This window comes from Mastomys coucha, unplaced genomic scaffold, assembly GCF_008632895.1.
Source record: "Mastomys coucha isolate ucsf_1 unplaced genomic scaffold, UCSF_Mcou_1 pScaffold21, whole genome shotgun sequence".
Lineage (NCBI taxonomy): Eukaryota > Metazoa > Chordata > Mammalia > Rodentia > Muridae > Mastomys > Mastomys coucha.
This window is the reverse complement of record NW_022196904.1, coordinates 111348323-111375392: the sequence shown is the minus strand read 5'-3', so window position 1 is coordinate 111375392 and position 27070 is coordinate 111348323. Positions and strand designations below refer to the sequence as shown.

Below are 27070 nucleotides of genomic sequence, written 5' to 3'. Positions count from 1 at the left end.
AAGAACAATACCCATACCAACCAATGGCTCTTAAAGCTTCCAAGTCAATATAGAGTATGCCCCATTAGACCACTGTCTAAGGCATGCCCTGTGGCCAAGCTCCACATCAGTATAACAAGAAACCACATCCCTCTTGCAAGAGGACACTATAAGTCACAGAGTAATGGGTATGAGATTAAGCAAGTAACTGTAACAATAGACAATTCACGCCACTGACATTGGACAAACCAGTTCACCTTTGTTTTTCCATCTAGGAAATGGGCATACTACTTCAGAGTCAAGTTCAATAACTAGTTCTCTGTCCTATCTCACCCATTGAGATCCACTGTTATCTAAAAACAAACTTAAAACTAAGACCTCAGGAGATCAACAGTGCTCAGAAGTTCGGGGGTGAGAGCTACAGAGAGGAGACTTGGTGAGAGATGGCATCCTACACAGTGTTCCCGGGTCATAAGCACCAGAGAAAGAATTCAGAGATGGGAGAATAAGGCCTAAGGAGAGACGCTGGCTGAAAACAGGTGTTTTCAGAATGACTTGCATCTTCCAGATTCACGCAGCATCTCGTGGCCAAGCTTAATGAAGGGGAGGATCATTCAAAACCCAGGCAGGGGAAAAGTAGGGGAATTTCCAAATGAGTTGGGGTGGGAGGTTATGGGAAAAAGTTTACTCCCCTCTTAGTCCTTCCATGAGAATTCGGGCTGCTATAGTGCCAGATACATGATGGGGACAGTCAATTCTACAGGGCTAATACAGAGGTGCTATTAGACTGAAGCAAAGGACAGTCATAGCCCACTCTGTCGGCTGTGCTGGCCCTTGACCACTGTGGCCAAGTTTCGTTCTCCCTGTTTGAGCAGTGCACGCTGCCTTACATTAGCCACAACTGCATTAGCCTTATCCTACCTTCCTGCCACTTACCCTGGGTTATGAAGATGGTCTCCCATCCCCAAAGCAAACCCAGGTGGACATAAGGTGAGCATCCTCAGGACCTGGCCACCTGTCACCACTTAAGGAAATGGTACTGCACAGGGGCTTCTCAGTTCTGGCACCAAAGGGAGAAGCCTGGAGGAAGGTCCTGTGAGTCAAACAACAGTAACACAGCCACTGAGGACACACACCCTTGAGTTTAAGTCACGGCTCCACCACAGGTAAGCGAGTTAAATTTCTGATCCTGGCATTATCTATCTACCAAGCAGAGGCAATAGACTATGTAACTAAGTGGAGAAATGCACTTGCTCAGTCTAACCCTGGGCCCAAATAAGTGCTCAGTAATTAGAAACTCTTACTAATGCCAGAACAGGCTCCAGAGAACAGAAGATCATGTGTTTCAAAGCAACACTTGCCCCAATGCCAGAGGCTATATAACTCATGCCTCCTGTGGAAGTCTTGCATTTCATTTTTGGTCTCCATGTGGGGATATGGGTTAGTGTTTTACTCTGGGGAAGCTGTAGAGTTCATCTCTCCTAGCTCTGTCTGTGAAGAATTTGCAATTCTCTTCTAAGGACCCATAGAAATACAGGGTGAAGAGGCAAGCAGTGTACCATTGAGCTACATACACCGCCAGCCCTCCCTGTTGAGTATTCGTGTTTGTCCTGGTTTGTTTTCATCAGTCTTGTGCTGTTCCAGTGCCTGGAGTGACAGTCCCTTCCTGTTGGTCTAGCTTTGGAAGGTTCACAGAGTGTTGGTCTATCAGCCCCACTTTCAAGGTGAGAAAACAGAAGCTCAGTGGGATTAAGCATTCCACCTTGTGCAGTCAGAGGGTGACTCTGGAAGCCCAAGGACGTGTAGCTACATAGCAATTTCTAAAAATGATAAATGTGTGTGGATCACAGAGATGTTGGCTTCCCTGACTCTTGGACCACAGGATATTCCAGCAAAAGTCTCTGTCCACGTACAAGGAGACCCTCAGAAGGCAAGTCCAGAGGGGAGGGACCCTTTTCAAGATGCATCCCCATTTTACATGTGGAGCGTGTTTTTAGCAATCAAGTTCAGTCCACCGTCCTGCTGGAGGGCGATTCATCAATTACTTGGAAATGGGATGAATAATTAAACAGACTGCTCTCTAGAGAGCTGAGTGTCTGGCTCCCAGTGAAAGGCTAACAGTGGCAGTCACTCTGTGTTTTGGAGCAGTCTGCTATGTGGCTATGTCTCCTCAGGCTTTCAGAGTCAACCCTTGACAGCACAAGGTGGAATGTGTAATCCTGCTGAGCCTCCATTTTCTCACCTTGAAAGTGGGACCGACACTTTGGGAACCTTCCAAAGCTAAGCCAACAGGAAGGGACTCTGTCACCCCAAACACTGGAGCTGGTGAAAATCAACCAGGACAAACACAAATAAGCTACAGGGAGGACTGGGGTGTAGCCCAGCAGCAGAGTCCTTGCCTCTCAGATATCAAAACCTGCTGGGAGAACAAGAAGAAACTGCAGGGAGAGGCGGAGGCTCAAGCTCATTGCCAGTCAAGGCAACTGCTCTCTAACATTAAATGCCATGCCCCCCCCCCACCACCCTTTTCCTTTATATTGGCAGAACTATGAAAGTCTGATAATGTCAGAATCTTGGAAAGGCACAGTGACACAGGAGCGTGCACGTGCTGCTGGTGTGAGGGGACAGCGGCCCAACCACTATGAAGAACATTTGGCAAAAATCTATTAAAAGCTGAATCACGATAGCCCATGGCCAAATCATTTTCAGGAACTAGAAAAACACTTACATATGTGTGAGACATATGTGTAATTCCAGAAAGGACCATAAATGTGCCTGCACCAAGAGGGGCCGTATGCTGGAGAGAGCCACTCTGCAGAACTCCACAGAGATGGTTTACCCACATATGGCTTCTGGCAGTAGAGGGGGCATCAGAAGAGCCAGTAAAAAGGTCTTTCTTCTTAGCCATGGTGTGAAATTTATTTTAATTAGCTTACACTTTTGCATCTTTCACAAACTACAGCAAGACAGTTCACTCATGGTTGGTCACAAAGCCCAGCTAACTCTAGTATCAGGAATGAATGTGGCCATGATTACAGACACAGGCCTGAGACAGGTCCCACTCCCTACAGACCCCATGAACCCCTAGGTGATTTCTCTCTCCTCCAAGAAAACTGTGTACCACATCTGGCTTGAGGCTGTTCTAATGGCCTAGAGAGGTTAAGCCCTTTCCCCCCCGAGGTGATTATTAACATTTTTAATGTAGGTGATTTACAGTCACCGACATTAACTGCTGTTCTTACCCACTTTCAATGGGGGATGAACAGAGGCAAAGGCCTTAGGGATGGAGGAAGAGGGAGCTCCAGGCTCTAACACAAACACAAGGAACTCAGAAAGAATGGGAGGGGGAGGCTGACACAATGTTTAGAACAGATGCCAGTGTGACAAGTCAGTTTCTTCTTCACTCAAAGCTTAAACTGCCCTTCCAGGACCTTCACTCAGCTCCTTCTAGACTCTGTGTCCACGTGGGTAGAATCAGACCTACTTATGTCCATAGAGGGGAGCAACTGACCACTGACAAGCACCAGATGAAAAAATAAGCATGCCACCAAGACCCCATTCTGAGCTGGGCTGAGTGTAGTGCAGCACACCTCCAGGAGGTAGGAGAGAGGGATGGGGGGAGGAGAAAGGGAGGTTCAAAACCAGGTGAGCTATATAGCAAAATGCCACCCCTACCCCAAAGGCTATTCTAAGCCATACGCTGTTTCTTACACGAAGGAATCTCAGAGACACAAGTCATAAGACATGCCCCACTCCCCACTTAGAGATGGAGGACTAGAGAGAACTCTGCCTTAGTGTTTCCTGTTTTCTCATTGTCTCCAGAAATACAAGGTCTGCTTAAAAGGCCTTTTCTTCCCCTGAACTTCTCACGATCTACAGTGATGGTTTTGTGAGTTTCATTGGTGGTTGCTTGTACATTCGCTGTCTCATCTCAATTAGAATGTAAGTTCCCTGAGAGACCTGGACTTTTACATCATTTACTCACTGAAGTGGCTCTGGGATCTGGCACACAGTAGGTGCTTTTCTAGTGAGGCTCCATGAGTATTTTATAACCTGGAAAATGAGAACACCTCCCAAAATAGCACAAGAAGCCTGACAGAGCACCTGGCAGGAGGCGCAGCTTAGTGACAGAGATGGTGATGAGGAGAGGGGACGAGAAATGGCCATCTTAGAGCAGCCACTCCTGTTCCCAGTGGGCATACAAGCTTAAGATTTTACCAGGATTCTTTGCTGTGACTTTGTTGGGTTCCTTACAAGTTATAATTCCCATGACTGTGGTCCTTCAGTGGGAAAGGACACTTTTACCCTGCACTTGACCTTAGCTGTGGCAATACTCTCTATTAGTAACTGTCTGAGACAAAAATTAAGTCCTGTAACTTCCTCTTTTATTTTAAAAAAGCTGGGGGGGGGTGAACTCTGCACTTCCTCCTGCTAATAACCACAGCTTACTACTGACTTTTACTTTTGGTAAAAACGCTATCAGATAATAATAACCAGTCTCCTGATTGGTGCTGACAGCAGGTTTCTATATCCAATTTCTTTCTGGAATATTGCTTACTGAATGCAACTTTTATTCAGTAAAGGAACCTGACCAGCAGTTCTCACTGGAAAGAAGTCAAACTTGGCTCAGGTCCACCGAGAAGCCACCCAGCTGGGCCTTGGGCGGCTACTATTCACTAAAGTGGCATTTCCCAAATGAGACTGAGCCCAACCAACCCTCAATTCTCAAGCATGCGTCTGCTGTCAAGAGAGCCTGAGCAAAGGCTCCATTTACTAGCTTCGTGGTGTGGGGAACAACATAACCACCTGGGCATCAATTTCCCCAAGAAAGAGCTTATTTCTTGTACAGTCAAGATCCCACCAGATCCAGTCTCTCTGTGAAGAACAAACATAAACTGTGGGCATTTTTTTTTAAGTGAAAGCAAAAGAAAGCAGATTCTGGTGGAGACCCAGAAACTTGAAAGGAAGGAGTGACAGTTTTACAGTTTTTACCCTGAAAACAGACTGCAGTCAGCAGCTAAAGCTCCAAATTTAAAAGATAAAAATAAAACAACAACAACAAAAAAAACTAGGCAGAGGAGACGGTTCACTGTGTGTAGCACACAGGCGTGAGGACGGAGGAGCTTGATCTCCACACTCACGTAAAAGCCAGGCTTGATGGTGTTTACTTGTTAGCTCAGCCCGGAGGAGGCAGGTCCTGGGCTCACCGGCCAGCCAACTTAGACTACTTGGAAAGTTCCAAGCCAGTGAAAGACTCTGTCTCTAAAAACAAAGTCTACATCACCTGAGAAATGAAACCTGATGTTATCCTCTGGCATCCACACATGTGCACACACACATACACATGCACAGACATACATACATACATACATACATACATACATACATACATACATACATACGTACATAATACACACACATGCACACACTGCACAAACACACATTTTTTTTTTTAGTTATGGAGTGCATATCAAAAAGACAGATTCTAGGTCACCAATAGCTGCTAGATGGTTACTAGAGAGCTAATAAATAACTAGTAGATAACTAAGAGATAACTAATAACTACTTCAAAAGTGACACCAAGAGAACAGGGTTACAATCACAGTCTGTGTGCAATCCTACCCAAGAGTCCAATGAACTCAAGAACTGTTCGTGCACTAAGGCAGCCTAGAAGAAGACAAGGATGAAACCCAGAACAGAGCTGGCATCTGAGCTGATGCTCCACAGATGACAAACTAGCCAAGCCAATAATGTGACTTATTTAAAAAGAACAACAAACAAACAAACAAAATCCTCTTCACTGAAACACAACAAAATCCAGAGTTCCCACAGCATAATACTCACAATGTCCATTGACATGTAAAAATATCTACGGAGAGATAACTCAACTCCAAGGGACAATTACTCAAGCGATGCATGGGGAGAGGAGAAACCACTCCTATTATATTGTGGCAGCCACCTGAAATTTCAGGAGAGGTATTGCATTCAGCTGCAAGTAACAGAAATGACTTATCTTGAAATGACTCAAGCAGTAAGAAAAGTAATTCTCTAACAAACAAAACTTGAGAATTTCTCTCCACCTTTTCTCACTTCTGCTCAGCACACCAACCCTGTCCCTCTGACAACAGACACTTGCCACAGCTCTATGCATAATGTAGGTACCACACGAAGTTCTTAAAGCAAATCCTTGAGCCCATGTTCTCCTCTTTTTCTCCTTTGTACATCATCCTCTAACAATATGGTTCGTGTGTGTGTGTGTGTGTGTGTGTGTGTGTGTGTGTGTGTGTACGTGAGCATGAGCTTTTGAAGGCCCAAGAAAGGAGACACCAGTGAAGAAGAAAAACTTTGGGAAGATCCTGAGTCTTTGATGAACCCGTTAAGTACCTGATTACCTCCACTCTGGAAGGAACAACTTAGCTCCTAACGCTTATTAAAATGTTCATTATTAACAGCCAAAGAATCCTTAAATAAATGAAAAATGTTTAAAGCATTTATTTATATGAGTGCTGTATTTGCATGTATGCCCACATGACAGAAGAGGGCATCAGATCCCATTATAAATGGTTGTGAACCATCATGTAGTTGCTGGGAATTGAACTCGAGACCTTTGGAACAGCAGTCAATACTCTTAACTGCTGAGCCATCTCTCCAGCCCCATAAATAAATTTTTTTAAAAACACTAAAATTGGAGAACTAGTAACATTTCATATAAATAGAACATAAGCATGAAAAAATATAATGAAAGTGGTAATTAAAGTTTCCACCAGGAGTGTGGTGGCCTCTGACTCTGGACACTCAAGGACAGGAGGGTTGTGAATTCCAAGCTACTCTAAGCTGTTCATAGTGAGTCCTTGTCTCAAAAAGACAAATGGGGGGGGGAGGAGAATAAGAGAGGGAGAGGGAGAAGAAGAGAAGCAGGAGGGAGTTTAAAAATATACTAACTCCAAATTCCGATAGTCCCCTTACTAACTAGAAGAATAGTTTTTAATTAAATACTCTGTAATCTCATGTCGTTTAATGTCATATTTCATTAGAACCCTCGGGTACCCCCAGGAATATGACTTAGATACTTCTAAATACTTTTTGGTGTATTAGTTGCTTCCCCACCTGCATCTCCACTGTCACATACAGAAACAGCACAAGAGAACAAAGTTATTTGCGCTCACCATTTCCGAGCACTTCAGTTCATCATTGCTAACACAGGAAACCGTAACTTGTATTTTAACTCCTGGATTGTGGCTTCCTGACTTGTCTGTATTCCCAGTCACCTCTGGATACATACGACCCAGGTATACCATGGATGTCTCAAACTTAACATAGTCAGTATAGAAAGAAGTGTCCTCCTCCAGCTCAGCCCTGAGGCGGAGGGAATCCTCCTCTCCAGGACACCCTACCTCAGGGTGGCTGCCTTAGAATTTGGTTGCAACCACTCTGCACAGTCCATCCTATCCTGGTCATTCGAACAGAAGAAGACAGAAGCTGAGGGCAGAATGTCTGCAGAAGGCCACAGACTTGAATTCACATTCATTTTCTATTCAATCCTACTTCAGGGAAGCAGGGGCTCATCAGGCAAGCGCCATCACCTGAGCTCTACCCCTCTCTCTCTGCAGACACATTTCTACCTGCGCTTTCTCCTTTGCCTCCCTCAAGCCCATCCTCAAGCCCAGTTTCTCTAGTTTTCACCTCTCACTTGACTTAAAACTCAGTCTGGGCCAGCAAGATGGCTCAGTGGGTAAAGGTGCTTGCTGCCAAGCCTGATGTCCTGAGTTAGATCCTTGAGTCCCACATGGTAGAAGGAGAGAACAACCCTCACAAAGTTCTCTTCTGACCTCCACATGCCTGACATGGCACACGCGTGCATGTGCACACACACCCCAATAGTAGTAGTAATAAGAATAATACAAATATGAGTATTAATAAAAAAGATGCCAGTCTCTAACCTTGGGAAAAGCTGAGCTCATCTTTGTCAGAGCTCCTTGCTTTCTCCCTACCCTTCAAAATCTCCTCTCCAAGTCAGCCTTCCCCAGGATCCTCACCACCTTCTTTCCACCAGAGCCTCGTCCCCATTGCTCCTCCTCCCACCTTGCCCACATTTCACCTCCCTTTCCTCTTCCTCCTCTTCCTCTTCCTCCTCCTCCTCTTCCTCCTCCTTCTTCTCCCTCTTCTTCTTCTTCTTCTCCTTCTCCTCCTCCTCCTCCTTCTTCTCCCTCTTCTTCTTCTTCTCCTCCTCCTCCTTCTTCTTCTTCCTCCCTCCCCCTTCCTTTCCCCCTCCCTCTCTCTCTCTCTCTGCCTCCTCTTCCTCAAACCTCAGACGCCAACTTGGACTCTGTATTAGCCTCCCTGAAATGTCAAGAAATGAGCTGTGCCCTCTCCTCTGCCCCTGCCCTCCTAGCTATTGTGAGTGTGCCGTAGACCCTGGTTTATGCGTCTGTCCACCATCCTGCTTGAGGGCAGAGGTCTGTACTGTCTCTTGCTCCCCTATACTACACTGAGTGGGTGAACATGCCAGAGAGACCATGCTGTGCCACCAGTCCCTGTTATTATGAGTGGGACTGGGGAAAGATCTCGGACTTCCCACATCTGATCCCACATCCTGCTATGCTTCCTCCCACACCCTGGCCAAAGACTGCTACTAGCGAATCTGTGTGTCTAGGAAATCTGGCTGCCTTGGTTGGTCACTCTGTTCATATATAGAGACAGCCCCGATATATGGTGGCTCAATTTATGGAAGGCATTACTCTACTTTATGTTGGTACAAAAGCAAAAGAGTATTCACTAAAACCACAGTTTGAATTTTGAACTGGGATCTTTGGCCAGAACATGTAGGTTCATACGATGCGGAGGTAATACTCAAGGCAGTGTGCTGATTGTTAAATTGTGTGTTCCATAGGTTAATGGCCTTGACTTTCAACTTCAAAGTATTTACAATTCACAGTGGGGTTGATGAGATGTAACCTGTTCATAAGCCAAATAAACATCTGTCCTTCCTAGCTTTGAGATCTTGGGCAGGCCACTGAACACCTCTCGACCCCGGCTGCCTTGCAAAATTACTAATGGATTTGCCTCCTACAATGCTGTGAGCCTCCAACAAGATGTGTGAAGCATCCAGTTCAGCTCAGCTCTGCAGGGAAGTATTAGGTCCCACTAAAACACCTACTGTGTGCAACCCCTTTCCTTCCAAAGGACTCAGGAACTTGCATAGCACTCAAGATACCCTCCTAGCAGAAAACTTAGGTCTGAAGAACTCAGCTGACTGTAGTCATAGAATATTGAGAAACTTGAAAACAGCTTTCTAAACTCCTTACATATACTAAGACTAAAATCTACTGAGGTTCAAGCTGCCTCAGCAGGGGGAAACCAAAATCCCCACCAGACACCTTCCACTTCCTCTCCAGTGTTACCTGTTTCCCTCACAATGGCTGCTGCAATCTGCCTAGACAGTCCTTTCTCGTCCTTCCAGGGCTGTCCTGTGCCCTTCACTTTAGTGGCTGGCAACTAAGACTCTAATTCAAGGAGCCTTGAATTCAGTCTGGGCTCTGCAGTTCTGTAAGAAATGCTTCTCTTCTCTGAGCCAGTCCTCTCACGTGTAAATGAGGATAATATTGCTGATAGATCTTAGTGGAAAGTGAACACTCAAAGGGATAAAATTTATGAAATGATCAGCTCATTGAAAGGATTCAAACATTAGGAGCTTCACCATCATTGTCATCATCGTCATCACCACCACCATCACCATCAACATCACCATCACCATCAACAGCCATCAACACCACCATCACCATCAACAGCCATCAACACCACCATCACCATCAACAGCCATCAACACCACCATCACCATTAACAGCCATCATCACCATCAACACCCATCAACACCACCACCATCACCATCATCACCACCACCACCACCATCGCCATCAACAGCCATCAACAACACCTTCATCATCATCAAGACCATCATCAGCATCATCACCATAGTTACTATTACCATCATTGTTGCCTCTTCAGTTCCAGAACACTACCTTTCTTTTTAAACAATCCTGAAACTCTGTCTGTATTTGGATTATAACTGTGTATAAGCTTGGAAAATCTCTCAAGTCTTTGTGTTTCCATTTTTCTCAGCATGATCCAAGAACAGTAGCAGAGACTGCTGCACGGGGCTGATGTACTGATTAAATAAGTTAATATATGTAAAGTACGTAGAACAGTGCCAGGCACATAGTGAGCACTCTGTAAATGTCAGCTTGAGTCAGCGGCAGTAGGAATCTTACTTGAAGATGTCCAGGAAATGGAAAATTCCCTTGACTCATCTGTCCAACAAATTAGGCCCTTCTAGGGACTGCAGAATCAATCTCTCTCTCTTTCTCTCTTCCTCTCTCTATTCCTCCCTCTGTCTCTCCCTCCTCCTCTCCTCTCGCCCCCCTCCATTCTCTCTTTCTGCTCTCTCCCTCCCTCACTCTCTTTCATCACCCCCTCCGTAACCCTGATTTAATTTTTTTTCTTGGACTTGACTTTTTGTCCCATCTGCAGCATGCTGGCCCCCTATGGCCCTTGGGCCCCAAATCAAAGAAAGCCAGAAGGGAAAGAGAATGAGGCCAGCTGTCATTTGGGCTGCCACCTACCCAGGGACAGCAGAGAATATAAACACAGTGAATTCAAGTTCCAGCTGGAGGCAATCCTCTGCAGAGTCCCACCACAGGGATCTGACCCACCTTGATGCTGGCACACTGTGTGCACCACCCCTCCCCACTGCTCTGTGCACCCTACACACTTCCCCTCCCTCCGGGAAGGTTCTGCTTATAAACCACTTCTTTCCCAGCCCACATTACTCACCCCCATAAGCAGTTTCTTCTCTTCACAGTCTCTGGACACCGCTTGTCACAGCAATCTGACACTTAACCCCAGCAGCGGGTCAGGCCAGGCAGTTCTACCAAACCACTCATTCCATTTATAAAGATGTGATACACTATACTTAACATTCACTTTGAGAAAAAAAAAAAAAAAAACTTTGTCTGCGATATGCTAATGCTCAAGGAAGGCAACCAAAATAATCTTGGGGTAGTGTGTTAGAGTGAGAGGGAAATTTTAAATATGAAGAATTCAAAACAAAGTGTTTGTATCCCTAAAAATAAATTAAGCCTCCACAGTCCACCAATCAACATCATGAGCATCCGAGGCTTCTTCTTGAAGCTCTTTAGAGTGACTTTCAAACCATGCTGTCTACCCACGGTAGAAACACCATTTATGTCTGACCTAGTTCACCCAAGCCTACATAGGAACACATGAAATAAAAGATTCATGAAGCCATACTTACCCTTCCCAAGGCTGATGCATTCTGATATTTTCTTCTATTTTGATTTTTCATAGTATACCCGACTTACTAAATTGATTCTGTGGCCCTCCAGTGAATATTAATCCATGGCAGTGAAAAACACATGTAGAAGAGGAGCTGGGGAGATGGTATGGTTGGTAAAATGCTTATTATGCAAGTGCGGGGGTCCTGAGTTCAAGCCTCCAAGCCCATGTAAGAAAAGCTGGGTGGTGGTGAGTTCTTGTAATCCCACTACTAGGAAAACAGAGGCACAAGGAAGGACCCGAGGGACTGGGAAGGACCCGAGGGGCTGGGAAGGACCCTGAGGGGCTGGGAAGGACCCCGAGGGGCTGGGAAGGACCCCGAGGGGCTGGGAAGGACCCGAAGCTCAGTGGCCACGCAGCCCATCCTAATTAGTGAGTCCTGGGATAAAGAGACCCTATCTCAAAAAAAGAAACCAAAGTTGAATATGCCTGAGGAGGTTGGCCTTTGTCTTCCACATACATACATACACTCGTGCCCACAGTCTTTGAGGCTATGTTTGTTCGTCCATTTGCTTTTGTTCAGTTTTAAGGCAGAATCTCACTACACAGCCAAAGCTGACATCCAACTTTGGATTCACCTTCTCAAGGTCTGAGGTTATATACATGTGCCCCCAAAGTCGGTAAATCTCTCTCTCTATGTCTCTGTGTGTGTGCATGTGTGCATGCATGTGAGTGTGTGTGCATGTGAGTGTACATGTGTGTGAGCTATGTGCACGCATGGGTGTACGTGTGCATGTGTGAGTGTGTGAGTGTGCGTGCATGTGCATGCGTGTGCATGAGTATGTGGGTATGTGAGCGCATATGTGTGTGTTTGTGTGTGTGTGTGTGTGTGTGTGTGTGTGTGTGTAAGAGAGAGAGATAGAGAGAGAGATAGAGAGCTGTTTTCCTGGAGATCAAATGCAGGATCTTGTGTACTCTAAGCAAAGCAAATAATCTACCACTCACTGCCTTCCCAGTCATCCCTGCCGGACACACACACTCTTAGTTCTAACAAAATACAGCCATGGGACCAGCTTTGTCTCCTATTATGACTGCACCACCTCCCTTTCCTACTTCCTCAATGCCTTACAGGCATCAAGTTATTCGTCCAGTGAACCACCCTCACGCAATCATCATCAATGATCTCAGCCAGGGGGTGTGGGAGGAGAGCTGAGACTGGTGCCCATTAGGACGTCTTCACAGGGACAGTTGGAAACCATCTCTGTCTCCTCAGCACTAACATATAACAAGCAGTCCTATGCTCTCTGTATGCCCCAATCTTATCTGATCCAATGGCACCCGGGGAGGGCAGACGATAGCATTATCTTCATTGCAGAGACAAAAAAAGAAAATCTGCAAATAAGTCAAACACCCAGGGAAGGCCCTGCATGATCAGTGAAGAAGCAGAGGTCTGAGCCCACACCCTTAACCAGGGTGGCACAAAGCCATGTCTGCATCCCTGTGTGCTTCTTTGGCCCCACATGCCAGAGAGTATCCCACAAACTCCCTTGCATGTCTGTCACCTTCTTGAATCTGTCTCCTCAGGAGCAGAGGCCTGTGCTCCTTGCTGTGACTCTTACATTCTAGATACAGTGCCAAGTGTCCGAGGGTAACTGATTATAGAACCCAGTAGAACGGTAGAAGTGTTCAATGTCCTATGCCTTGGCTGTACTCTTAACATACAGCATCTAACTTGGCTCCATCAATTCCCTGTAAGGACCATTGTTACCAGGTATCAGCAGTAAACATTTACACTGTGGCCTGCTGCAGGCTCAAGTTCATTTTGGGAAACCAGCACTAAACTGGAACATGTTTCAGAGACACATTAAAATTGGTGTGCTAGATTCCAAAGACGTCCCAAATTATTCACAGCTTCCCCCCATCAAAAGTGAAGTCTATTCTCTCTTCTATTTTTTTTCCTTTATTTTGAGAGCGACCTTACACTTTGCTTCTGCTAAGAGAAGAAGGCCCTCTACTACCTCTGAGTGTCCCCTCAACTCTTGTATGGGGAATGCACCCACTACCTCGTGCCCAAGGTGGGAGTGACCCACTAAATAATAAAGAAAAATCTCCCATATCCCACACATCCCAGCTGAGGCTCAAGTCTGTGGATAAGACCAGCCAAGAACAGACAGACTGCCAGGTTGAGCCCAGCCCAACTTAATGACTCCAGGAAATAGCGCTCAGCAAAAATCATTTTATTTTACTCTACCAGTCTTTGTTATGCAATAATGAATCGTTAGTTTGGGGGGCTGGGAGGAAAACTTACATACAAAGAATGATAAATGAAAGTATCATTGCCTAGCCCTGAATCAGCCATAGTGTTCAGGATGCCCATAAGCAGAAATCCCAGTCTTTAAGGACTAGAAAGACAGCTCAGTCATTTCAAGCAAGTAGACACTCTTAGGGAAGGTCCAGCACTACATCCGGTAGCTCATAACCACCTCTAAACACCAGCTTTAAGTAACTTGATGCCCTCTTCTGGCCTCCACAGACACCTGCATTCACATGCGCATACACATATCCACACAATTAAAGCACAAACAAATCTTATTTTTGACAATGGGTTTATTGAGAGATCCTGAAATTCTAACAAGAACCAGATTGTTCTAACTGCCCCCCCCTAAAAAACAGTAAGAATGCTGCCTTACCTCACTTTTAAAAACAGACTGATCAGGATATAAAGTGAATAACTAAATTAATTAGGGGAGGGAAGAGCAGACAGAACTTGCTTTCCCCACAAAGTGCAGCAGGTAAGGTACAGGGACAGTGTTCCCATCACAAGTGCTGGTCAAGTGCTAGAGAACACAGGATGCAAAGTCCCAAAGGGAAGAAGGAAAACCTCGATGTTGGAGGCTGAGGTAGGGTTGTGTTCACCAAAACCTGTTTCCCTTTACTCGCAAAGGCAGAGCGGGTCACTCCGATCTACCCACCCTTTTCTTGCCCTCGCCACCTGCAGCCAGTGTCGCCCTGTGCCTGAGTTCTGATGCACATATGTGAGCAGATGTAACAGGTGCCCCTCCAGACCAGAATGGTTGTGCTCTCTCCCCAATCACTGATCCAAGGAGAGAGAACTCTAGGGCCCCACAGGAAGACTGCTTGGTCAGGATCCACAGGCATGGAGGGTGGGTGTGGTGCCTCTGATGCAAATGAAATGCAAATGTTCTGTTAAACCTCAGAGACTCTGAGGCTTATCTATTACAGTAGCTTTAAGAGATTCCCACTAATACCTTGGCTAATAGAGAGTTTTACATTTTTAAGTTCTAAATATAGTTTGTGAACTCCAGTTCTCCAAGCATTAACAGAACTAAATTATTAGGTGGGAAAATTGTCAGAATGCCCTGGCTTCTTTATTATCATTTGCAGCAGATAGGCAACATTGAAACAGGAAGCAGATGTCACCCCTAAGGAGACAAACAGCACCATCCTTCAATGGTGATGCCAGAAGGTGCTTGTCTCCCAGAAAGATGTCACTTTCCTATGCAAAGCTGAAAAGCCCCAGCTACCATTTTTCAGGACCAGCCTCAGTAGCTTAGAAGCCTGGGTCTTTTGGCCAAGTGTCACTGGTATGTGCCTGAAGCTGGAGGATTGCAAGCCTGAGGCCAGACTGGGCTAGCAAGATCCTGTCTCCAAGAAGTAAAAAAAAAGCACTTCCTGGGTAAAATGGCCAATTTGCATCTACCTCCTGTGGTGTGGTGAATAAACAGCATCAGGATCACAAAGTATAGTCTCTACCCTGAAGAGAGAAAGATAGGAGAGCACTGGAAATCAATCACACAGGAGAAGACCCTAGAGAGCACAGACAAGCAAAGCTTGAGCCATGCAAAGGCTTAAGAAACAAGGTCCTGGGTGCCCCTCCCTAGCCGAAGAAGGAGGATCAAAGGCTTTGTATGAAAGGTAGGTAAGGTGGCCCTAGTCAGTAGAGGCCAACAGTCTTCCTCATGAATGAACTCCCAGTTGTCATGACCCTCAAACCCAAACTAGCAGTCTCAATGTGACAATGACCCCTCTGGTGTAGCAGGTCAGCAGTGGGGAGGAGACACGTTTTCTATTCCTTGTGTGTGCCTCAATGGCTGCCATCCATTGTCATATTGAAAGGGATCCTCTTGCTTAAAATTGAGCTATGAAGGCAGGGGAGGTAACTCAACAACAAGGAACAGTCACAAGGCAGAGATCCTGGATTGGATCCTGCCACTGCATGAGAATGCGAGACACTCAGGGGAGATAACCCTGGAGAGAAGAAAATCAGACTGGCTTCAGGAAGGTTGGGCAATTAAGAGCATGATGATGGAGAGTTCAGGAATAGTCTGGGCTGTTCAGTGCCAGCCTGGGCTACTCAGTGAGACTTTGTCTGAAACACACATATACACACACAGAGGGGAGGAGAGAGGGAGAGAGGTGGTATGAATATGCATTCTAACGAGTGGTTCCCGTCAATACAATGGACAGGATGGTTTCCAACATAAGAACTAGCCATAAGAATCATAAACCAAAGTCTTTCAGATTGCAACTTCCAGCTCTTACATGCTTTTTACAATATCTTCAGCACCTAAGAGACTAAAAAAGTGCCTTCAAATGGTAAAAGAACCCACACTGAAAAGGAGAGATAAAGCCCAGCTCTCAGGAGGTGGAGGAAGTGTGAGAACCAAGTAAACAGGGACATCTCAGAAAAGCACCGGGAGGCCAGGAATTTCTGTCCAGCTTAATAAGATAAGCTCAGGAACTTTGGGAAGGTGGTGGAACTCTTACCCCTCCGGAACAGAAAGGCTAATTAACATTCCTCAGACCACGAGGTGAGAACCAACCTGCGGGTGGGGACACATTTTGCAAAGTGGACCTTTGCCCACCTTCAGACAAGGGAAGTCCTTGCTACCTCATTCCCCGAAATTAGTTTTAAAAGTCACACTGTTTTGCCAATCACATTGTGTCTAATGGCAGCTGCCCTGAAAATTGTACAAAAGCTCACTGAACAAGCTGTGCAGGGTCGCTTCCTCTCCTTAGGGTCTGGGACGGCCCCAGTGCATTGGAACAATAAAAACCCTCTTGCTTTTTGCATCTATCAGGTTCCACATGGTTCACTCAGGGGGTCTCCGGTAAGCTAAGGCTCGACAGAGTCTTACAGCAGAAGGATTGGGAGTTCAAACACAGCCTGGGCAACTTAAAGAGCTGGAGGCTGGTCTGGACTATGTGAAACTGATCAATCCACCAAAAGAAAAATGAGAAAGGAAAAGTGAAGAATCAGAAATCTTTTTGACATTGAAATGCAATCAATACATTTTCAAAAGTGGGCAGATGGGCAATCATGGGTCTCCACTCAACTAATTAACGCATCACTAGGCAGGAAAGGCTTTCGGAGACAACCTGACACTCGTCCCTTCTCACCTCACCTCTCTTGTCCCTGCAGAGCTGTGCTTTCTCAGCTCCATGGTCAGCTGCCAACCAGGACAGAGTCACCACATCCACTCCCCAATCACCTCCTGACAGGGAGAATTTATCTCACTGCCCCAACAAGACTATAACCCAGAAAGGAAAAGGATAGGACCCACCCAAGAACAGCAACACCCACCATGCATGAACGTCCTTCTGTGTGTCAACCAAGATGCCCATGGAACACTTGATGAGAGTCTAGAACCTGATCCTGTTCCCACTTCCCTGTACCCATGAGGAAAGAGAAGCACCAAGAGGCTAAGTCAAGGTCCATCATAAGAGACCAAGATTTAAGCCAAAGCTCCCCACCTCTTTGGGCATGTGTATATGCACATATACATACATGCAGGTGTGTATGTCCACACGTATGTAGAAGGCAAAGAAGGATGTCCAATGTTCTGTTCCATCACTCTCCATCTTATTCCTTTGAGATAGTCTCTCACTGAACCCGGAGCTGGGCTATAAGTTCAGCCTGCTGGTGGTCAGCAAGCCACAGAGATTCTCTTGTCTCTACCCTGTGCAACTCCAAGGTTACAAGCATTCAAACTCAGTCTCTCATGCCTGCACAGCAAGCCCTCTTACGCTGTTCCCCAGCCCTCAACCAAAACCTTTTCTGTCCCCCAAGCACATACCTGTCACTGTTGCCCTATATGTGTTCCATCAGCATGTGCTGTAGGGTGATTGGCAGCAGCACAGAGAGAGAGGAGGAGTGGGAGGATTCCTTTCAGAGGAAGAATCATTTCTATGGTCCTCTGCGCCAAAGGACGCAATGAAGAGAGGCATCCCTATTGTTAGCACCACAAAAATAACCTAGTAACCACCCCTCAAAATAGAACAGTCAACAATATGGTGGACATGAAATTCCAAATGTCTCTGTAGGATTCAAAACATAGCAGTGGTCTCTGTGCACTCAGCTGCTGTGCCCCTATCGCCCCCCAGTAGCTGTGTCCTCCATCCCAGCTGACCTCCAAAGCCTGGAACTTCAGAATCTGAGTCACAGCTGATTGTTTAAAAAGGCATCTCACGCTGGTCCAAAGCATTTGGTCACTTCACGATCCTCCCACACATGCACACACACCTTAGGACAATGCCAACAAGCACTTCCTAGTGGCCAGGCTGCCTGTATCAGATCCAAACATTAAGGCATGACTCTGTGACCTTCATCTCCCACCAGCTCCTCCCTCACACACCCTTCTTCCTGTTCCCTGCAGGCACTCTGTTCTCTCTTCCATTTCTCCACATGTACTCTCTTCTGTCCCCACCCCCTTGTCACTCTAGGAACTCCTACTCTTATGGCAAAACTGTTCTCAAATGTCACCTCATCTATGTAATCCTCTCTACCTCTCTCCAAGGAATAGCGACGCCACACTAAGTGTTTTTACACCCTTTGTAGAGCACTTTCGATTACATATAAGAGCTAACCAGCCATGTGATATACTTCCTTCACAAGAACTGTGTCTTCTTTCTCTTAAGTCCCTACTGCAATGTAGCTGTGTACTATGCACTCATTCTACACTCACTACATTCTTGTCCTCATATTTTGATGCTAATTCCATGAAGGCAGGTACTCTGTTCTTTACTCTGCTTCCAGTGCCTAGAACAGCACCTGATAAGTGGTAGGCACCCAATGCATGAGTTTATAAGTGGGATGGATGGAGACAGGACTAGGCAGACAGCTGGATGGGCATTTTCTTCTTAGAATTATGTTTTACCTGCCCCCAGGAAACAGTCATGGAAAGACAGAATCATCAGTGGCACATGCCTGTAATCTCACCACTCAGGAGGCAGAAGACTGAGACAACTGGATCTCTGAGCTTCCTCCAGCATGTCTGAGAACTTCCAAGAAAATCACTGATGCACCCCTTGCCTGGTCACAAGGAGATGCAGCTAGTACTAAACCAAAGGCAGGGGTAGAACAGGGGTGACTCAATGGTGGGTGACTGTGGAAAACAAATGAATCATCAAAGAACCAAGGTGCTCTGCAGGAACAAATGAAAATGCCCTCCCGCTCTCAGTGAGAACGCTCAGTGGATATTTACTGGGTTACAGGTCTGTGTAGTCGTTAAAGGCATGTTAGCACCAACGTGAAACACTCTCCCAAATGAAATCAGAAAGATGAGAAGAGAGCCAACATAGCATCTTTCTCTATGTGTGCTTCAATGCTGTTAACCGTGAAACTGCTTCAGAAACATCACTTCCAAAAGAGAAAGAAACTGTAAGGCGGGAGACAGGTACCATACAGTATCTGGGGCAATGCAAGCAGCCTCAAGTCCCTGAAACTGGATTTCGGCTGACAAATCCCTATGATGCACACTCTTTCTTTGTATTTGCATTCTCATCTACCAGCTTCAACTTGATCTACCACCCCTGAAATTGTCTGATTTCTCTGCTTTAGAACAGCCACCTCAAGCTGTAACCTCTAGACAAAAAGGAAGTCAGCTCATTATCTGAGTTACTATGAGGATCTGGAGCTCTCTGGCTGTCACACTGAGACTTCATCTTGAGGTCCCTTGTCCAAGGACTCTCTCCTGATAACTAACCATACAAACAGAAAGCTGGGGGCTCCCCCAAGAATGTCTCTGAGATAATGCCTCTTGCATATCTTTACATACATCACAATGCAGGTTGTTAGCTCTGGATCCTTGACAACTCAGAATGGAGCATGAGAATTTGGGCTGCTTAATTCTTAGATGGAAAGACCCCCCCAACTCTACCTGGAAACATTACATAGGTTAGGGTGTCAGGAAACACTCTTGCAGCATCTGGTAGATTTCCATCAAGGTAAAATTAAATCTTCGTTTTAAAAAAAATCATTTGTGGTAAGTTGTATCTCCCCTTCCTACACAACCACAAGAGGAATCTTCATAGTAGCATTCACTGTTGGGCGCTGTCACCTGAAATCATTCCATACACATAGAAGTTAATCACTGGATATGTTTTTAAAGGATGCTTGGATGGATAGAAGAATCAATGAGCAGAAGGACAGATGGATGCATGCATGTACACGCGTATGAATGGATTATGTGGGAAAGTGGATAAAAGGGTGTGTGTAGTTAAAAGACGAATTTCCTACAGGACTTTCAAGCAGACATCACACTTCCAAATGTCAGACGCAAACACTGGGGATGTTGTCTCCATAAAAGAGGCCTAACATTCTATCTGTGGAATACCACACAACTTCAACTAGAGAGATGGGGTGAATGAAGTCAATAATTTCATATTACAAAAAAAAAAAAATCTGGAAAAAGAATCAGCCCAGGAGACTGAACTTTCTAGCTGACCCTGCTGCCTACCAAGAACAAACTGGTCTGAAGAATCCAAAGACAAGACATGAATTTGAAATGGCTCTCAATGATTTGACTCTCTATGGCTGAAAAGGAGCACCATGCATAATCTCAAAATTATGGCATACGGATCTATTTTTATATGTGTGTGCACATGTGGGGTGGGGAAGGAAACAGAGACAGAAAAACGGGGAGAAGCAGAGAAAGGAAAGACTCCAATATCAACATGGATGCAAATCGTTTTTTAAGAGTATTTTTTATTATCTTGAATTTCATGTATGAGGCAGAGCACATCCATGTGAATGCAGGTGCCTACGGAGACTGGAAGCAGCCTTGGAGGTGCATGGTAAGTCACCTGCTGTGGGTGATGGGAACTGAGTCTGGGTCCTCTGCAGGAGCTGTGCACTCTCTGAGCCACCAAGCCACCTCTTCAGCCCTATATAAATTAACTTCAAATGCTCAGCTATCTCTGACCAGTCACCCTTTCATGGCTTTTCACACTGACTCCGATGCACTATCTACATGCTTTATCTGATCCTGGATGGTCACTAGTATTGGAGATAATATATTTTTGTATTAGTGTTAAACTTGTATATCACACCAACCATATTTCCAAAGGTCATATTTTCAGTATTTACTTGGGAAGGTGCTCCACTGGTCGGTAATAAGGCTTCAGAGGGTATGATAAGAGCCACCCAGACCATGTTTACCACTTTGCGGTGTGCCTTGCTCATTCTCAGTTCAACCCATTCTACTCAGTGAAATAATATAAGTATACAAAGAAAGGTATGGCCAAAATAAAATTATCTTTTAATTAATATTTTCTTATATCCTTTTGTTTTTCAAGATGAGGGATGGAACCCAATACTTCCACTGAGCCACCTCTAGCCTCAATTCATACAATTGTTGATTGCTGTTTTAATCGCATATTCTAATCTGTATATGTTAACAATAAACTACATTAAGCTTGTATTCTATAGCATATCTATTGAGGGAAGACTTTAGCTGTTGGTGCATGTAATACTTAAGTTTGTTTTCTTTCTTTTTTAAATAATTCAAACAAGAAGCAAAAACATGTTTTCGAATTCACCCAGGGAAGGGAAAAGGGCTTCCTTGTTAGAATCATTAAGTCTAGATCTTTATAGTCAGAAAAACAGTGGCACAGGGCTTTTTGAGAGTCCGAGGCAAGTTCAGATCTTTCTCATGAGGGAAGCGATGTGCTCTGGGTCCAGATACTGAAGTATATCCTGGCTGATATTACCCAAAGTCTCAGAGAAACACACCCATCTGAGCACATGAAACAGGCACAGTCATTTCACAAGTTCCAGTCAGCTCTGCCCTGTTTTGATACATTTTTCCCACCACTAATCAAGTAGCGATGATCGCCTTACTTTGCGTTGTTTACTCACGGTGGATATTTCTCCTTAGCTACCTCTTACTTCACCCCACAGCTCTATAAAGGAGACACTGCTGCCCTCTTACACCAAGGTTACAGTGTGAGGATGGACTCTCCAAGGTCACACAGTGAGCAGATAGAAGATCAGTGATCAGAGTCCACTTCTGTCTGGTTCCATCCATGGGCTTTAAAAATCTAGATCTGAACATCTTAGTGCTTTTCTATTTCTACTGAAATGACTTCTTTTTTAAAAAAAAAAAAATGGTTCCCTCTCTGCCAAACTGCAAGGTCTTTGGATAAAAGTTGAATTCCACCCAGTGATTAGTGAGTTGATTACAATTTAAGCACAGCATGCAGGTCGTGCAGGTTCTAGGATTGTTAAAAGAATGCCTTGGAGAAAGGTCTGTCCTGTGGTATAACGGGTCCCATTTCTAATCCAAAATTGTGTGCAATTTCACAAAAGGGATCCTCTGTCAGCAGAGGCATTATCAAAGAAAGACAGGCAGGCAAGTCAGTGACAGTTAACCTAGAGTTTTGTCCTTTAGCTGGACAAAAGCAAGAAGTCTATTCTTAAGAAAGCTTCCCAAGTCTATAAAAATCTGTACTTCCCTGTGGTTCCTGATGTTCTGTCCTGCACCCCTATTTCCATGACAGCTACTGGAGCATAGGAGCAGTGGCAAGGGCTTCTTGGTCTTGGGATCCTCCCACACCCTCCTGAGGGGTTAGCCAATCTCTGCTTCCTCCACCTTTGAGGTGGAAACACCCCTCCCTCAGTTGTTGGCTGGGAATATGCTACCTGAGTTGAACACTACTGTCCTGCAGGGTCACTTGCAACAAGACGTGGACATGGCATTGGGTTCTATTCTAGCCAACACATACAGAGTATATAGCAAAGTCTCTTGAGGCAACATCCCTAAGGACCACTGAAACTGTCTTTTGACTTATTTCCTCCTTTTCCTGTTGCAGCTAGCTAAAAGGAGACTTGATGCCTGGAGAATCCAGTATCTTCTTGAGCTGTGAGGTAACTATTGCTCCCTGGGATAGCAGCATAGAAAACTGAAGGACCAGACCTCTGAACTGTTGACTTAGGTAAAAGAATAAACTCTGTTTTCTATTATAATGTTGGTCCTATTTTAAGTAAATTCACTTTAAGGAAAGATATCAGGCACCAGGTACTGAAAATAATCATATAAAAGGAGCTCGTCTGTGGTTCCAGAATTAGTCCCAAGCAACACTGTGTACCAGTGGTAAACTCCTTCCCCTCCTTCTAGGCTGTGTCCCATTCTAAGCAGCTCAGTTCAGGGCCCATCAATCTGCCCCACCCCCTCTTCCTCCTACCCGCTCCAAGTCAGGTGGAGTAGACCATCAAGGCAGTAACAGAGGGCCAGATGCTCAGAGAGCTAAGGGATGGAAAAATGAAAAGAGATGATTTTTAAAATACCTATCTCCCTTCCTTTTGTTCCCTGGAACTCTGGGAGTAGAGCACATGAGGCAAACACTTGGACAGCTTCTGAAAAAGTCTTATCCTTAAAGTTGATCATACTTCTTGAAAACTTTCACTCTGATTTGTTTCTCATTGTGCCAAAAAAAAAAAAAAAAAAATTCCTAGGCTTTGAATAAAAGGATCTCCTGCTCCATATGTGCCATCCCCCGCACATTCCAAAGCTGACTTTCCCAGCCATCAATAACAGCAGAGCAGGTGGCACAGGAGAGCCACAGAAGCAGGGTTTAAAAAATCACCCCTGACCTCAGCAAGAGACAAAAACAGAAACCAATTCATGCAAGTGAAAGGCAGCCTACCTCATTGATTCCACAGTCCCAATGCTGAGCCAATTCATGCAGGTGAAAGGCAACCTCATAGAGATTCCACAGACCCAGCACCAAGCCACCATCAGTGTTGTGTTTGAGAGAGTGAGACCAAGTTCTAGAAAACCATCCAGACTGTGCCACTGGCCTGACTTGTTGCCACCAGCAGGGACTTGGCAGTCCATCCATGTGCTGGTAAAACTGAGGCTCCAGATCTCAGCAGAGGAGTCTGGAAACTTCCTGTCTCACTCCAGAACTCAGCACAAGCCTTCAGCTTAAGGCAGCCAGGCACACGCACTGGAGAACAGCATTTTCTGCACGTCCCAAAGCCATCTGTGGTTGCTGGGGTCTTTTTAACTTTCATGCAGAGTAATGGTGAAAGGCAAAGTTATCCATGGACACTGAGTCTCACCACAGGCTATTCCACACCCATTTGCTTTCCTCTCCAGATCTGAGGCCAGTTCACAGGGTGAAGGACACCAATTCAACCCTGAGGATACCTATATTCCCAACACCTGGGAGACTAATACAGGAAGACAGAAGAACATCAAGTCAAGGTCAGTCTGGACACAAAGTGAGAAAGAACAGGGAAGGGGGAGATAGGAAAGGGAGGAAAAGGTAGGAGGGGGAGGAGGTGCTCTGAGGAGAAGAGAGAGAACCTCTTCTGACTAAACCCAACCACACCTGGCCTAAGGGGGAGGGGGAACAAACCAGTAAATTCAAGAGGCTAAGGAGGTCAGAAGTAGAAGGCCAGTGTTGAACAGAGGCAAAAAGCCTCAAATGTATGCCCTGGTAAACAGATGCCCTCAGTTCCAAATGATCGCTCCAGCATGAAAGTAGAGTCAGTATTCAACAAGTTGAAGCTCTGTGTGTGTGTGTGAGAGAGAGAGAAAGAGAGAGAGAGTGAGAGAGAGAGAGAGAGACAGAGAGAGAGAGAGAGACAGAGAGAGATTTACAAACTATGGCATTCTAAGGGTTAAACAAGCTCACATCTTTAGAGACTCAATTTAAAACCTAACCTTGCCCCTCCCATTTTGTGTCAGAGCCTCTCCGGCACAAAGCCAGCACTCTCCTGAGCTACATTCCTCAGTCCACAGTCCATCTTGTAGGCACAAACCCTAGAGATAAGAGAGGCCACCAAGTCTCTGATACTTGATGAGGCACCCCTGTTGGAAATCATGGCTCTCGAGCCAGAATCAAGAACCCAGGTAAGCAGTCTCTTGGAGTCCTTCTTGTGCCTCCTCAGATGTTAAAAAGGGCAGCCTCAGGCAGGATCCCAGAGGGACCCCATCTGGAACTACCCCTTTCAAAGAGAGAGGAGGCCCAGGGGAAACCACAGTTTCTTTTCTAGGGGGATGCGCCATCTGCAGAGGAGGCAGCCACCTGCCGAGACCTCTGCAAAGCAGGGGAAAGAGGCAGAACCCCTACTGGTAGGTAAGGGAGAGCAAGAGGCAGGAAAGGGCTGGAATTAGGAAGAAGAGATTCCCTCCACACACAAGAGTCCTTGAAGACATTTCATTTCTTAAGCAGGGCTGGCGATCCCAGGAGAATGCTCAGATGGCAGCGGGATGGATGCACTTTTTGACTTTTAGGGCCTTCCAGCTCCACGGGCCTTTCCTGGATGGTGCATCATTGGCCCAAACACACACCCCTTAAAAGGACCCTTTGGTGGTGAAGGATTCCTAGCCTGGGAGGTCACTCTGACAGGCAGGATTACTTCACTCTGCCTAACTCAGTCTGTGAAGTCTGTTTTACTCTCTCTTCCCATCATCGGCATCCACAGAGCCACAGAGCCTACCTTGACACTGGAATCCCTGCTTCCCGAAGCCCCTGCAAAAGCACAAGGAGGATTATCAGTCTGAGAGGTCAAGTTACCAGCTAGTTTCCCCCTCCTTTTCCACTGTCCCTCTACCCCAGAGGCAACCTAGCTACAGCCCGGTCTCCAAGGTGTCTGTTCCACCTTGGATGGGATTGGGAGGTACACTACAGGGGCTTGGCAGTAACCCCCACCTCACATCTCCCCTGCAGTACAGAGGAGACCACTACCACCAGGTGGCAGGATGCGAGGGTGCATTTCCGTCCGGGTGGGGGAGGAAGGCGGGCTGGATATCTGCCCAAGGAGATGCCGGGAGTACCCTCAAGGAAAGAGAAAAGGACCTGTCTAGAGGGAGGATGAGAGGGGCTCCTCCACGGCGGTGTCTCCTGAGGGACTAGGGGGGCGGACGGAAAGGTCGCCCCATGCCTCGAGGGGTAGAGGGAAGAAAGGGGCCCTACAGGGACGTGAGGGTGAGGACTGAGGAATGAAAGGGGGGCTCAGGACTCTGGAGGCGAAGTAAGAGATAACCCAAGGCGCTGCTCTAGGGACCCAAAGGAAAGGATGCTCCACGCCCCGGGGAAGTAGAGGACACCCCAGGGAGCTGCCCCCGGAAAGGAGGGGTGAGGGTGAGACCGCCTCGAGCCCGGAAGAAGGCAGAAAGATCGGGAACCCCAGGCGAGAAAGACACCCGCGGAGCTGCCCTGCCGAGGAGGGATAGCCACACTGCGCCCTGAGCCAGGTGTCAAAAAGGCGCCTGCAGCGCTGTCCCTAGGCGCTCAGGCGACAGAGTGCAAGAGGGCAGGAGGCGCCTGGCGGCCAGCCGTCTGGGACCTGAGGACCCAGCACCTGCGGGATTGGCCAACCGGGAGCGCAGAGCAGAAGGGTCCAGCGGGATGGGGATGATCACACGGCTCCTCCCCCCGGGGGCAACAACAGGGGTCCCCATGCGTGTCGCTGTCCTCTGGGGCCCCAGGCAGGTGGCCCGCGCGGCGCACTCTCACCAGATGAAGTCGGTGCAGTGGCTGCAGAAGGTGGGCTGCTTGAAGAAGCGGGCGGTGAATTTGTGGTTCTTCACCTCGTGCACGTTCTTCTGCCGGAGGGCGCCTTTGCGGGCGAAGCGCACGGTGCTCTCCTCGCCCTCGCTCGGCGGCGGCCCCGCAGCCGGGTCAGCCATCTTGCGCGCGCGGGGACTGGGGGGAGCCCCGAGAGGTGGCGGCCCCGGGGCGGCGGGACCGCGGGGCTGCAAGCCCGGAGAGGCGCGGGACTAGGCAGCCGCTGCTGCCGCCCGGGGACCGCAGGGCCGCGCTGCCCCTTCACGCCGGCTCTGGCGGCGGCCGCGCGCGCGTAGCTGGGCTGTCACTCGCCCAGCTGCTGCCGCTGGTCCAGCTGTGCTAGGCACCGCTGGCCCCAGCTGCGGGGGAGGGAGGCGGAGCCCCAGAGTAACCCCGCCTCCCTCATTTGCATGGAGCCCAGGCCCCGCCCAGAACCGCCAGCTGCTTTACATATCGGCCCCACCAGCATAGACACACACAGACACACACACACACACACAAGTACACCGCAACCCGCAGGCCTCCCAGCCAAGTGTTCTTAGCCGCAGCGCTGCGACGCGAGGACCGCAGACTGCGCTGAACAGATCTGAGCCGCGCCCCTGGCACCCTGTCCTAGGCCCTGGGGTGCGTTAAGATGAGCACCTCGGGTGCCCCAGCAAGGACCAAACGCCTAAGGGCCCGAGGGGCTCAAGGTGATGAGGGTTGAACAGGCTGGACCGCAGCCAATTTCACCCTGGCCTCTGCAGAGACTGGTACCCAGCACCCTCCATCCATCATCCCATTGGTCATTCTGCATGCGTCTCCTGGAGGGATGGGATAGGCTTTCATTGTCACTCATCCGGAAAGGCCTGTGGCCACACACACACACACACACACACACACACACACACACACACACCATGGTCCGCAGAGGTAGGGGAGGAGCGTGTGTGTGTGTGTGTGTGTGTGTGTGTGTGTGTGTGTGTATACATACATATAT

At 47.0% G+C, this 27070-nt stretch overlaps 1 protein-coding gene across 2 annotated transcripts in view; it reads right to left on the bottom strand.

The window, feature by feature from the left end:
• The window catches only part of Prkcb (protein kinase C beta), a 339260-nt gene extending 312798 nt beyond the window's left edge, over positions 1-26462 (bottom strand). The window contains exons 1-2 of one of the 2 annotated variants that reach the window (XM_031388182.1): positions 26041-26462; positions 25022-25053 (exon numbers count right to left, since the gene is read on the bottom strand). In XM_031388182.1, the coding sequence (XP_031244042.1) occupies positions 25022-25053; positions 26041-26213 (205 nt within the window). In that variant the 5' untranslated portion in view covers positions 26214-26462. The remainder of the gene's footprint in view (positions 1-25021; positions 25054-26040) is intronic. The other variant, XM_031388181.1, reaches the window with a different exon arrangement.
• Positions 26463-27070: the final 608 nt, after the last annotated feature.